General features: G+C 42.0%; 1 protein-coding gene across 1 annotated transcript in view; it reads right to left on the minus strand.

Moving 5' to 3' along the window:
- reep3b (receptor accessory protein 3b) overlaps positions 1-14,307 on the minus strand; it is a 37,464-nt gene extending 23,157 nt beyond the window's left edge. Inside the window, exons 1-2 of the mRNA XM_079182436.1 lie at positions 14,002-14,307; positions 3,972-4,044 (exon numbers count right to left, since the gene is read on the minus strand). Of these exons, the coding sequence (XP_079038562.1) occupies positions 3,972-4,044; positions 14,002-14,033 (105 nt within the window). The 5' untranslated portion in view covers positions 14,034-14,307. The remainder of the gene's footprint in view (positions 1-3,971; positions 4,045-14,001) is intronic.
- Between the last annotated feature and the right edge of the window lie 1,197 nt (positions 14,308-15,504).

Genomic DNA, 15,504 nt, shown 5'->3' on the forward strand with positions numbered 1-15,504 from the left:
TCATCTGACCTGCCTCACACTTGGCGGGTGTATTGTAAGGATGTGCTTTTTAAAAAGTTATTTGGTGCAATTTGGACACGCGACATCTTCAATATTAATAAACTTTGATTAAACAAGCACACGACGCTCTGAAGTGCGGAGCTTCAGTGCTCAGCTGGCTCACATATGTCGTCAGCAGACGCCCATCAACTGCACTTCACTTTGGCTGCTGCATGTAGTGATATATAGCAGGGGGCGACTCCTCTGGTTGTATAGAAGTCTATGAGAAAATGACTCTCTTGATTTATTACCTCAGTAAACATTGTAAACATGAGTTTATGGTCTCAATCTCTAGTTTCAAGACTTCTTCAATACAGCATGATGTTCATTTTGTAAATGATGGTGCATTTAGAGTCAAACAGACCATAAAGAGGAGTATGCTTTAGGGCGGGGCTACTTTGATTGACAGGTCGCTACCACTACCAGAGCCGTATACGACGTCTTTGCGTCTCTCACATCTCTGATCTACAGCTAGTATCTCGCATTATAAAACTTATATCAACTCAACAGCATTTATTAACAGTACTCAAAACTATGAACTGTGATGAATAGTAACACAGTACAAGTGCTGGTGAAGAGTGAAAGACAGACATCACCAGCATAACGTACTTAGATTTACTTAATGTCTGCTCAAGGTGGAGCTTTCCATTCTAATACCATGCTGGATAGATTGACGAATGATGAAGCATCAAATCGAGGTAGAAGTACACAGGAAGTAGTACACCGTTGAGTTGCAAGTTTTATAAGCACTTTGGGGCCATTTGTAAGTTAGTTTGGGGTACAGTGAGTTAGAAGATTAACATCATTTATTGTTTTTCATATCTAAACATTATAATATATCTATAGCTGCTTGGGGCCCTTTTAGTTTGGCCCCCAGGCAGTCTTCCTCTCTTCTGGCGGTTTGGTAACAGTAAAGTCTGGCCCTGGTGTGTTTTTTCCTGAACCACAATGTTTGTCCTCTGTGTTTCTGACAGTGAGTAGCTGTGACTTGGGAGTGCTAGCAGCAACACCACAGCACTAATTACACTGAGTCTACCATGTGATCTATGGGAGTACGGGTTATTCCACCCTCCTCCATGGGGCTTTCTGGGTATCTTTACTCATCAGAACAGTTTGTTGCAGAATTGTGCTGGGCATCAGTTTAAATGTGTATCTGACAGGTCAGGAATCAACTTACACAGCACATAATACAGTGCTAGAATTATGTAGGATTTAGCTTCGACATTCTTTATGAAAAATATTGTTACACAACTGAGAAGACTGACGGTCTCAACAGTAAGCGTATCATATTGAATCTAGATTTGTGTACATTAACGTCACCATTGAAGCTGACACTTCATCTTAAGTCAGACCAGGAGCAGAATGTGCTTAAAAAGTAAGGTAGCTCATCTAAATTGACACAAATAAAGAAATACACCATATGCACAATCAGTTCTTGGTGCTTCCTGGTTCAAGTCTGCTCAAGTCAGGCTGGATCCAAAGTGCTCTGCATAGAGGCCCATTTGTCTGAAACAGAGTAGCCTCGGGGTCAGAGGCTTTAACTGACCTCATTCAACACGCATTCCTGTGTCAACAGTGGATGGGTATCAGAGATATAGCGAGGGATAGTGGACAGCCATGTTAATCCTAACTGAATGGTGTCCAGTACTGTTAATGAGGGAACAAAGAATGTGGAAGGGTGGAAGGGGCAGAGTTTCAATGACTTTCACCAGAGGGAAGTGTGTTCTCACCTCTGGTGACACTGGGACTGAGAAGCATGTCTCTCAGCATGCGCCCATGTGTCCTATATACACATGCATACACAGTGAAGTAAAAAAAACAACATGGGCCGGGCCCTTTGAAATGAACGCTTGGAGCCAGCTTCCTCAAGAACTGGAGTAACCTCTGGCTGTAGCTCAAGTCACATGAAATCAGACACAGGCCTGCTCCATCAATCATGTGAATGAAAAAACTGAATTCAGTCTGGTGAATTTGTTTGGGTTAGATGATCGTGACAGTGGATGCTGCTCTGGTGAGATCCGGTCTTCATACACTGATTCAGCTCTCCTCTTTTCTGAAGGGGGCCTCAAGTGTGAAGTGTGCAGCTGAGGTCTTCCATCCACGTTTAAAAGGCCGGTTCAGGTTAGAAGTAGAAACCGCACGTTGGGTAGACCTGCACCCGACTATGATTTCTTTAATTGATCAGTCCTTTTTTATGCTTTAAGGGAGGATTTATTGCAGCACTATTGGATTAGACTGCATTAGATTCCAGAGTTGTCATACAATTTGTCACCAAACTGCTTTGACGCAAACAAAAGAAGTGGACCTGAGAATCAGTACGGCAGAGATCAAGCAGCAGAAGCAGACAAAGAGACAAAGAGAAGGAGGCTGGAAGCTGAATGTGTGAGCTGCTGGGTTTGAGCTGTGTGTGAAAGTGGTACTAACTCAAGAGGACTGGGATTTCACTCTCACTGGAATTACTTACATCAGCCAACTTCAACTAAAAAAAAAAACACACCTCCAAGGCCTCACATCTATATGCATGTATATGTTCCCATCAAACCCTTCAAATGGAAATGAGTGCAAAGACACAAGATTCCCATTCTGCTATGAATGAAGAGCACCCAAAGTCTGCAAACAAAGATGGTTGGGCGATTGGACGAATATATCATCTATCGACCACTAGCTGAGTCCATGATCGGTTGTTTTTTTGCTGCAAATTTGTCATTTTATTTTGCTAATTTAATGGTCAGCCTCCTTGACATGTAAAGCGCAATTCAAAGCTTGCGTGAATAGGAACTGGCAGTTGGAGTTGGGCCACATCATGTACGTTCTAGTTGCACTGATCTCCGATGAGTCGTTTTGGTCTTAGTCCACTTAGATTTATTTAGCCGATTAGACGTTTTAGACTGTTTGCAGCTGTGCACCCTGATCCTTTAACAGCATAGTTATCTCATCTCCTCTTGTTTGTTCATTTGGAGGCTGCAAGCGGAGGCGCCCTTCATCTGATGACATCTTATTGCCTGGCAGAGATCTCATAATGATTCATTTTGATTACTTGAAGAAGAGTAGCCTATAGGCTGTAATAACTGTAGTGATTGCTGATGTCAGTGGGGTCCCACCTTCATGCACTTACAGTATATCAGCAATTAGCCGTTGTTGGGCTAACATATGGCTCAACTCTAGCAACTAACCAGGGACAATGTTCAGTAAGGAATAAATACTTCATGCCCCTATAGGGATGGTCATGTAGGAATTCACTAACGTATCAAGTTGTGGTTCAAAAGCTACAATAAAAACTAGTACTAGTAAATGCCTCCTGAAAAGAGGGGATGGAGGGGGATGTGAATGCTTCACTTGAAGCCAATCATTTCATTGTTGCCCATTAAAGTGCAGTACTAACATAGACAGACAGACACCTCCCCACTTCCACATGCTGGAGCATGTACACTGGACTGTTAGGGTTGACAAACACACAAGGACCACAGAACCCATTTCATAACCTCTAGGCTTGACCTGCCAAACCCACCGCATGCAGATAAAAAAGAAATCTAGCAGGCAGCGTCACCAAGGTACCGGACGACTTCTCAAGTGCTGAATCCAACGAGATCACATGCACAAAATGACAGCTTCTGTTTTCCTTCAAATGAGTGCAACGCTCTCTGCACAAAAGACGTGGACGGAGACAAATAGAAATCAGAGAGGGAGTAAACCAATTCTCAGTTGCAGACCATAGACTCTAAATCGAAAAATAAACTCTGTAATGAAGATTTTGCATGCCACAAAATATGAAACTTTCTGATTTGTTCAAAAAATATTTAGGGTAGTGAAAATTCGGAATATCTGATTAGCCTTTACATACACAAGCAAGTTCAAATGTAGGTTGGGCTTAGTGTCCGTGTGTGTATTTGTGGTTGACTCATACAAAATTCAAGCAGGTCGTGTGTACTTACGTATTCCTTGACGTTTTTGGTCTTGACAGCTTTGTAAGAGTAGTATGCAGGATACAGAGTCCCGAAAATCAGCCTGCAGGGAGAGAGAACGCACAACATGAAGCCCATCATTTCAATCACATGACAAATAACCACAACTACCCTTTGAGTAAATATCTGGAAACATCATCGCCATCAACATTGTGACATTCCCGCTGGATGTGGAAGAGCGTTTTCCCACTCAGGAACTTAAAGATGGTTTGAATGTGCTCACAGCCGTACGCAGGCCTTTTGAATAAGGGTCGGTGGGTTTCCACCGATGCATTAAACCGCTCGGTTTACTGTTTAACGTCTAAAGACTGTCTCTGTCTTCTCTGTCTGGTTTCTAGGGTCCCCACATGCTTGTGGAGTGGATTTTACACTCAAAACCAAAATGGCAGTACGGAATAATCCAAAGTATACAGAGGCTCACATGGAAAAAACTCAGTGTTTTTCCCTGTTAAAAGCCTTCATCTGTTCCTGCAGAACAATCGGTGGACTTATTTATACCCTGCTATGATCGGGTGTTAGGTTCTGACCCAGAGTCTGGAAACCACTGGAACACAAGACAATGACTCAATGTTTCCCCTGTAATCTTCTGCAGCGGTTAGGGGTAATGTGGGGTTTGGTTCCCTGTTCTGGTCCAGTGCAGGTTTCCACGACACCACCACGTCCTGCACTCTTCTTTTCTTCTCTTGCACTGAGATAAAAAAGTCTTTGCAATGTACAAAACATACATAGTTTGAACATCAGCTGAAGAACGTCGTAGTTTCTGCCGTTTGGTCTGCACAGCCACTCTTGCATGTATGGGAAACATAATATAACGCATTACTTTCTGGGTATCAGTAGATTAAAGAAAAGAGCTAGAAGACAATGACTACGTACTCTGTGACTACATGCACACTCATGTTCCACTATTATTCCCAATAGGACAATATTCCCAACTTGATATGGCTCATGTCAACATATTTCGTTTGGAGTCGGACCGAATATAAACTCAGCCCCAGTTACACTTGTCATTTCAAGCGTCTCATATGCGGATTGAATCCTTGTTCTCAGCTTGTTGGTGGAATTCCATTTCCATGAGCTGAATTGACAAGTTTAGTTAGGTGGTGTTAGAGGCGGAGGGCAAAACTCCACATTAAAATACTGACATAAAGATTAAACATGACGGTTAAGATTGACATTTGTTGTTATTTGATAGCTACTAATAAATAAAAGTACATTTCTGAAGTGAGATTTCTGACCAACCTCCCCGACTGGGCAAGTGGGAAAAAAAACATTACCGTTGAACCATGCTGTGGTCTTCACCTCAATGGTGAGATAAACGCCATAATTAAGAATAACAGAGCAACCACTTACAGAGAGACTAAGACTATATGTATGTCTTTGTGGCTACTGTGCACCATCCACTGACAAAAACACAGCTCTCTTTCTGTCCTCACACACACAGTGACAGCACAAACTAAAGACTGAATATTCACACCCACGCTCACAGACACACACAGTAACAAGGGCAGTTTGTCCACTCTCTATGTTCTAAGCAGCATACCATATATTCTCCCTGACAGGACTGTGTGTGTGTGTGTGCGTGTGCGTGTGCAAGAAAAATGACTCGATCAATTTATAGCAGGACACTCCCTCCCTCTCTAACATTCTTACTTACGCGCGCACGCGCACGCACGCACGCACACACGCACACACACACACACACACACACACACACACGACAGAGGGTGGCAGTTCACCCTAGCCGCACTACACTTTGTTGTAGTTTGTACTGCAGTACCGTCCTGGAAGATTTCAATGTCCCACTAATGGGAGAAATTCTGCTCAAATATGAAAATAATTGATAGGCAGTTTATACTGTAGAAACAATGATGCAGCCACAGCATCAGCGGCCTCTTCAGACTTTCTCAGACTTGTTTCAGAATTTGTGAATGAATCTACACGGTCAATTTTTAGAAGACTAAAATACTGTGTAGTCCGACCACAGCAAAAGACCGACCACCATGTGGTTTGGATTTCATCGTCCAAATGTTATAGAAATCTGAAGGGGCGCTGAGATGCCGAGCACCTGGTGAGGATGCATTGATACCCTGCTCTCTACTTGTTCCACTGCCTCCACCCTGATGTGGTTGCCTGGGAGGGATGAGTGAACGTGGTGCGTTAGAAGAGCATGGAATCCTTCAACCAAAGTTAAGTGATACAACCGTGGAGGACAGACACACTGTAGCCTTCTATGCAGACACACTGACCAGAGTCCCTTCAGCAGCAGGCAAGCCACCAATAACCACAGCAGTTTATTTTCCTGCTGTTGCTATAGAAACAGCAAGGCTGCCAGAGCATGCATGCATGCTCTCTCTTCATGTCTAACGTTACACCTCACTGTGAACTCACTGTGCATTGCACCAATGTAGAGAATAATAGTGCCGAACCGTCGGCCAAAATTAAAAAGGTCAATGAATCCGCCCTCTCTGACGTGTGTGTGTGTGAGAGTGAGAGTGAGAGTGAGAGTGAGAAAGCGCAACAGTAGCCAGTCTACATGGCTCTAAATATATAGAAGTGATTTCCTCTACACCGTGATTTGAAGGCCTTTTGTTAGTCTGGTGGATCGGCGTTAATGAAAGCCGATTGCTGATGCAGTAATAATAGCAGGTATTTGTGTCTCAATTGCTCCTAATTTGCTTTGACTGCAGTGAGAATGTAGTCACAGAGCTCCTGCTCACACACATGGCTGGGCCCATGGTGTGGAGGAGATAAAGACAGTAATAAACAAGCTCCACAATAACAACGTTAACAAGCTCACGTCAGCCCCGGGAGTTCTGCAGTGCAGGACTTGGCTGTTTTAAACCAAATCCTGAAAGAAGCTCTTCTTCCTTTTTGTGCAAAAACCTACAAATGACTGATGTCATTGTCCTTCTACACACAGGTGTCACTGCCCACTTGTAGGGTCGTTATTGTGCAGGGAAATGGGGGATGGGTTCTGAAAAACTATTGAAGGACTGGAAAACCAAGCCTCGTTTCAATGACTATTTGTTCCCCATTTACCCTCTGAATGCCAAAACCCGCCAACGGCATGTTTTCTTTCAACAATCGCCAAACTACACCGTTCATCCTAGCCAGAAGCTGGAAAGAGTTATCGTCAGATTTTCATCTTTCCGATGGTCCTCGAACACATCATGTGTGACGAACGTTTCTATCAGGAAAAGCAACTGAAACTAAGCTTTAAATTGTGATATTTCATCAAAAACATATACTACATGTCTCGTTTAAAATGTCGACCCAAATAAACCATTTTCTTTAACCAGATCCTGTTTAGCTTTAGCGAATCAAGAGAAAACTAAGCAAGGAAAGCAAGTAAGCCCTGTTCTTTTAGGGTACACACTTGATGTTGCTGCATTAGCAACAGTAAGGCAAGGCAAGTTTATTTGTATAGCACATTTCAATGACAAGGCAATTCAAAGTGCTTCACATAAAACCATTAAAAGCATCAAGACATAAGGCAAAAGAAAAGGAGATTTAAAAACAATTAAGAACATTCATTGAAACATTAAAAAGCTAAAAATGAATTAATAGTTGCAGTGCAGTGTAAGAAATAAAATACAGTTGTAGTAAAATGGAGAAAATGTATTCATATCCTTGAATCTGGTTCAATTTAAGGCAGCAGCAAACAGAAAAGTCTTCAATCTTAAAAAGGAGCTGAGGGTCTCAGCAGACCGGCAGCTTTCTGGGACTTTGCTCCAGACACGTGGTGCAGAGAATCTGAACAGTAATGGCATCGAACGTCAGAGACACTGCCATCACTGGATGTGAATTCCCACTGATTCGCTGATTTAATGTCTGTCTGTTCAGATTTAACAGAGTTATGACTCTAGGTAAAAGTAGTGCAAGTTTTTTCATTTGCAATACGACAACGTGATTAACATAATATCATGTTTGTTTATTAACAGACTAACGGAGCCACTAGTGTTGGACAGGACATGTATGGAGGGCCGAGACATGACAGTTGGTCGCAAAGAAAACTAAAACAACGCCACATTTTGATATGAAACCGACCGACGAGTCGATCGGAAAAACATTTAGGACTAAACTAATGTTCTGCGTTTCTTTTGCTTTCCATGCTGTTCCGAAAAACCTACAGACCTGTGACCCCAAAACGGAGGTACACAGAGAACCGCGAGTTCCAGCCTCATTTCCACCGGACCCTTTTCTGTTTTCTACTTCCTCTTCAGCTGATCGCCGTAGTGCCTCCGCATGAGACTCCTAGTATCGGCTCGGCTCACTCGGAACTGCTACGTACCCAAAAAAAGTACACCAATGGAAAACAAAAAAAAAAGAGAAAACAGGCCTTATGTGTACCGTTAATGCCCAAATAGCCGTATCTCCTCGCAACAGCAGCAGCAGTTTCTTAAAAATACAAGGGTGTCATTTATTAAGTGAAAAATCTCCTGGTCCTACTTGGTGATACTTTCACCATGCTTGCCTTATGATGACTGTACATATGACATTTCTTTATCTTTCTTAAAAGTCTTAAATGTACATTCATGTCTTTGAGAGTAACAGACCAGTAGAGACACCCAGTGTCTCCATAAACCCAGCTCACAGAAAAGAAGTTGAACGTGCACTGAAATGTTCTAGTGAAAAACAGGGCCCCTTCTTCATACCAACACTAGCATCTCTTCATTTCCCTTCTCTCCCTCCTTATTCCCCCTCTTGCCATTTCAACACCTTCTCCCCCCTCTCTCTGCATGCAGCTGAGAAAATAGCTTTTAGACAGACCTTGACTCTGGGCTCCAGGTCAATTTCCCTGGTTTCCTGACACCGTACACCACCAACAAACAGATGGGGGGGGGGGGGGGCAATAAAAACAGGAGAAATACAGAGACAGATAAGACAAAGGCGAAAGAGAGGAGAAAAAAACAGAAAAAAAGAGATCTCCATCCAAGATTTGAGCTTGAACCATCTGGTTTGAGCTTCAGGAATAAGAATTTGATTACATGACGTTCCCCCCTGAAAACACAGAGGGGGGATTGTTTAGAGAACTGCTGCTACAGCAAATGAGACTGGTTACAGTCCAGGTCTGCACATATACACCCAGAGGATTTATTTGTGGATCGCACTGCATTTATTTGCAAATCGCTTCACATTCATTTACGGATTTTTGAGACTGTTCTGCCGTCGCTGGATTCACAAATGCGTTTTTTTCAACATAGACCTGTCTGTAGCCAATCAGATGTCAGCCTCATTTTCAACCAATCACATGAGCGCAGCTTCCCCCTCCCCTCCCCATGAGACTGTCAGCTGTGTTGAATCAGGAAATACATATTGTAGCCGTCTATGTTCACCCAGAGCTCTACGATCCCTCATATCAGTAGAGACCGGACCAAACTATGTGTGTGTAAACCATATGGTACAAATCCACAAACAAATACATACAAATCCACAAACAAATACTTACAAATGCAGAAATATATTTGTGATTTCTTTTTTACATTTATATAAATCGTAATTTATTTATTTGTGCATTGGAATGTATTTGTGAATTGTTCTGCGTGCATTTGTAAATCGAATATATTTGTAAATCCTTCTGTGTGCATTTGTAAATCGATTATATTTGCGAATTGTTCTGTGCGCATTTGTGAATCTTTCTGTTTGCATTTGCGAGTCTTTCTGTGTGCATTTGCAATTATTGAGACTGATCTGACCCCATATGTGCAGAACGCTGCTACGATGAGGTAGAAGCTGCAACAGCCCGGGAGGAAGACACTGTGATTCTATTCCAGTTATGTGCTAAACATGATTACTATGAAATATTTACGACTTTTACTTCAAAAGAGACTGTTGACTAAAAAATGTTGTTGTATTTGAAATAAAAATGCACATTTTCTGCATATTTCCTGTGATTACTGATATTATCAGGTGGCACAACTGATACATGTCATGGTGGTGCGACCAGTTAAAATATTCATTTAAAGCAATAAATAATAGGTTGAAGTGAAATTTCTTTTGCTTAATATGATGTGAAGAACTATTGTATTAAATGTATTCATTTGTATATTTGTATTATTATGTTTAAATGTTTAAATGTAAAATCAAATGTTAAATATACTAAATACCTGGCCAAGAGAATGCAATTATGATAAATTATTGTATATACTGTATATATAAAACACAACCACAAAATACGATGCGTTAGACACAGTAGACACTCTGAGGGATACTTGTCAAAAATTTCAGTTTGAATAAATATTAGGAAAATATATATTTTTTTATAAATATGTGGTTGCGCCACCTGACATTTTTTAGCCTGTGAAGTTAAAAAATACTTAAAAAAACTATTTAAAACACATGAAAAGTTGGTTCACAACTTAGACTTGTTTCACCACATTGTTCCGGACACAAAAATATGCATTACATCTAGTGCTGTGCGATATGACCATAAATGTATATCACGGTATTTTGCATGTATTTTGCATAACTTTGACGATACCACGGTATATCACGGTATTCTTTTCTAACTCATACACCTCACCATTTGGCCAAGTGTGCGGAAGAGAATCACTTTTATTTCAATGTTTTCACAGCACTGGTTTAGAAATGTGGTCTTTTCAGCAATTTCAATTGTTTAAATCGACCAAAGATATTTGACTTTCACACATAGATTCTCATAAGATCTGCTCTATGATGTCTTTCCTTGTCTCTCCTCCCTGTGTCACGGTGTGGGTACATCTCACTGGAGTAAGGAAACGTATCAGAATACCCTTATTTGATTGGCTAAACTGCATCACGTGACGTGATTTACAACACATTGGCCTGTGTTTTTCCTGCACCGCTGAACAAGTGCCGTAAATGCTGGAAAGGAGCGTGAATAACTCCGCTGCTTTAAGGCAAAGGCACCCACTGAACCCACTGAAAACGGGTCCGTGACTACCCACCAGTTGAGAATCTGTTCTACAGGATCGTGACGAGCGGTGAACAGCTGTTTGTGTGGCGTGTCTTCCGTCTCTTTCGGTTTCCTTCACCTACATTCCCCTGGGTCCTAAGCCCCTCCAAGTACAGCTTCTTATCACCCTCTACGTACCAACGTACATTTATAACAAATACCACACATGTTACACGTAATCAGCGTTGCATATGTGTCAAACTCTATCGGTGCATCTCCAGTCTGTCTATGTTTATCCTGCATCGCTGTTCTGTAATGTAACGTGAGGCGAGTGAGCTGTACCCAGCATGCAGTTCGGCGGTGAAATTTTATAAATGTACAATTATTAGCGTTACAAATTGTTTATGTGTCACAGACTGTTGTGTTGTGGTGTTTTGCTCTGTTAACGAGCGTTAGTTGTGGGTTGTTAATTGTTATAAAGTTATGACCATGACTAGGGGTCTGTCTCAATACAGATAAGAAAACTAGCTCCACCGCTGTTGTTTTCTGTCACAATCATCATCTTTAGCAGCCTGTTGAAGACTATCAGCAGTGGCTATGCACGGTATGACAGTATGTGGAAATTCATATCATACGTGAAGGTACACCGCCCAGCACTACGTTCACGTCTGCATCACGTGGTTGCAGGCCCTTACAAACAGCCTGTGGCTATCATTCTAAGTGCCACAGGCAATGAAAGCGCACCGTGCATCCTGCAGACCCTGAAAGGCCCGTTCTTCACTCTGCTGAAGAGGAATGAGCAGGCTGCAGCAGGCACACAGCACACAGCATTCCAACTCATGACGACAGGATCAGTGCAGGTTAACAAGTCAGGAAATTTACCCTTGTGAGCACAGAAGGCATTTTCCAGTCATTAATGACGCGAGTATCATAGAAACCTGCACAGTTTGGTGCAATCGATACCAAGAAACACACCTCGGAGCTACAGGGCTCCTGCATCAAAGAGGAGCTCATGACAGTGTTCACCTCCTGTGTTGTTTTTTCATTTCTCAGCATATGAACACAGCTGTGCTATGAGATAACTGTCACCACAGAGGTCCACGTTATTGGGAAGAATACCAGCGGCTGTTCTACACCAATGTATTTGTCGACTCTAAAAGTGAGGCTGTAACAAAGAGCAAGAGCTGGACAAATAGGGACTAGGAGAGATACAAATATCCCAGAAGCATTCCTTGCATGCTGCTGGCTTAAAATAGTTGTTCACGGAGTTGGAAACTAGCGTCTTGCTTTTTATAGCTGTTGCATGACCGGGTGTTTTCTGGTTTATTTTCCTCCTCTTCAGACAGAAAACACATAACAGATTAGGTTCTCCCTCACTACATACATTGCTTTGTTTAAGGCAAATTAAAACACAAATGAGTGTCAGCGCTAACATAAAGAATGCATTTTGAAATGAATGATCCTAAAAAATTGTGTCATCACATAATTCCAACATTATGTTAGAGCTGCGGGCTTAAAGCATCCCCCTTCAGTTACGTTACACTGTAGCGGCAGCGACTGCCCGGGAAACCACTGTAATGAAAATGTGTTAACGCTCCTGACATAGAAAGGACACCCATCGGTGAAACAAGCCCTATACACTGCAGAGAACAGACTCTATAGGCCAGCATAAGTTTGAGCTTGTCGAGATGAAATGAAAGCAGACGTGGCACTGCCTACCATTACTGAACTACAGATATACTCAAGTTTAGTTAGGGGTAGAATGGCATGAACACAATCACAGTTATTCCATCATCAGTATGTTACAATGTTTGCTTTGCAGATAGCTGTGTATCCTAACATAAGCCAATTATTCACTGCAAACCATTTGAATAAAAAAAAAGGGTGACTTAAAGTATCTCAATATCTTCATTTAGGTCGCTTAAATGTGCAAAACTATGGAAAGCCGAGACTACCATTCCAGCACCCTTTGTCTGATGTGGATGTTAATGAAATGAAAATGAAAGCTGAATCTTTTACCTTACAGTCACTGTCACATGTTGAACATACTGCTCTAGTGTAAAGAGCCACAACAACAAAAACATGTCACGGTAAAATACTGGACTGTATATTGGAAAGCAACAGCGTCCTGAATCCATTAATGTACTGTGATACATTCTGTGGTTCAACTGCATTCTGTGAAATGCAGCATTTAGAGGCAGGAGAGTAGACAAAGTTATGGACAGGTTATAAGAAGCTCGAGCCCTTAAAAGAGCTCATCTTGAACCACATATTGACATGTGACAGCAGTCTGTATGTTACAAAAGCATGTGTTCATTATCTCACAACAGAGGGCTCGGTTTGAAAAGTGCATTAGAGAAGAAGGAGAGGCGTTTTCCTATTTTTCCTCCACTCCCTTCTGTCTTCTCCACCACATTCCTATCCTCCATTATACCAAGTTATGCAACTGCCCGTCCTGAACAGGCAGAAAAACACAAAGAAAAACAGGGAGAGACCTAGCTCACACATTTTAGGTCAAACATTGACATTTGGACCCAAAAGTGAACACACGTCGAGTGTATTACATATGAATATGTGACTTTATTCCAGTGGCATGCCGATAGACCACTAGCTATCCAGTTAAACTGGCCTTCCTTCCTGTGAGCTAACCAACGTGCCGGGTTACTTCGGGCACGGCCGCTAATAATATCTTGAGGTGACGGCTGTACCTGACACTCCTTTACAGAGGAACATGTCAGAACTTGAAAGGTTCCACCTAAAACGTTACGTATTGTTCCGGCTGACTCAGCAGCAGTACGTGCACGGCCATGATTCATAAACAAGATGGTAGCATTAGCTTTTGTCTCAGCCACAAGGCTGTATACCACTGTTCATCTTACAAAAGACACTATGCGGTGTGTTTTGTGGCGCATGGTAGCTGTTTGCTAACACAAATGATCTCGTTTATTGTTGGCAAAGTCTCCGACCTTTAAAAAATGTAAAGGACCGAGGTCACAACTTAGCCGAAGGACGACAACAAGTTAGCCAAGCATGCTAACAAAGTTCAATCCTATCTGCTACCCGAATTTTCTCCATGAGGTTAAAGGGACCTTTTTGTTCGTTACTCTCAAATGTCTTGGTACTTACACAACGCTTCTCGAGATCATCCACGACACCATGGTTTCTGTCTTTGTTGTCAGCGGAAGAATACAGCCCCGGTGATAACGTTAATGGCTAGAGACTAGCCGTGCCGCTGTAACGTTGAACTTCTTCAGCCAAAACTCCTAATCCAGGACCAACTAGTTATTTCGCTGTACGTCAACCAATCGACATGTCAGAATAACGTCCGATCTCACTTCTCTGCTTTTGTAGCCATAGCTCAGAGGTGGAATGCCTATCCAATATGACTCCTGTTGTTTAGTAGCCTCTCATCCCCTCCAGTTTCCTCCTTCTCTCTACTTTACTCCCCACCAGTTCCTGGCACAGGACGCTGCTCTGATAGCCACTGACGTCAACAGGAAGAGAACGGCCTTCCGGACATACTATTGGCCGCTTCAGTCTGTTTACAACAAACACAAACTTCCATTGGTTGGCCACGTTGGCCCACGTGACTTTTGCGTTTGACAGAAGCGGTGGAATTTCAAACCCACTGACCCGTGCTCTGATTGGTCGGCCTTAGATTCGTGGCGAAATCTAATGCACGGATGAGAAAAACAATGAGGCGGTTTGGTGGATTTTCCAAGCGCTGTTGTTGGGGACTTAATTTCCCATGGTCGGTGACTTTGTTTTTCGTTCTAGTGCACTCAGGCGGGTTATAAGGTCTTTATAACACACATGCGTGCTGTTCACAGTATGAGAAACGTCTATGTATGTATTGCACATTTTAATAAATCCCTGTCGGATCGACCAAATAAGTGGAACCGCCCGTAAGGAGCGCGGTGTGGTAGAAAACAAGCGCTGCCTTCCTCGTTAGAACGTATATTCACTCCGTGAATGATTGTACATTAAATTAAGTCATTGCTGATCCATAGGCGTGTGTTTGAAACAAACAAACAAATATATCATCAAATCTAAAGGACCAAAACATTTAGTTTTTTGATCACAGAAAAAAAACTCTTTCTCCTTATAATTAAACTGTGTTATATAATCCTTTGAGGACCAAGAGAAATAGTAAAGAACATATAGATATAAATTGTACACATAAGTGGGTTCTTCCCAAAATAATTTATGTACATTGTGCAAGTTATGGCATATTGAGGCATACTCACTTCTAACTACTGCATTTATGCTGCATTTCTCAAACATTTCTTACACCTGCACTAAACCTGGGATTCATGTGTATTCTCTATACCGTATTGTTGACATCATTCTAGATTGCTGTGTTATGCGTGCAGGACAGAAAATATGTACTATTTTAAGACTGTTTGGGGAAGCTGTGATGAAGCAGCAGCAAAATAAGAGAAGATGATTGAGAAATAAATTATTGTATTTATGTATTCTTGTGGTTGCACTCGAGGTTAGTGGCTTTGGAGGAGACTACCGACTGAATACCTGAAATACAAATTCAGTGGACTGCACATTACGTAAACCACACCAGTCCTTAGGTCGTAATCATATTCATTACAGTTTTCCATGCACAGCACTTGGCAG

Source organism: Pholis gunnellus, assembly GCF_910591455.1.
Source record: "Pholis gunnellus genome assembly, chromosome: 21".
Lineage (NCBI taxonomy): Eukaryota > Metazoa > Chordata > Actinopteri > Perciformes > Pholidae > Pholis > Pholis gunnellus.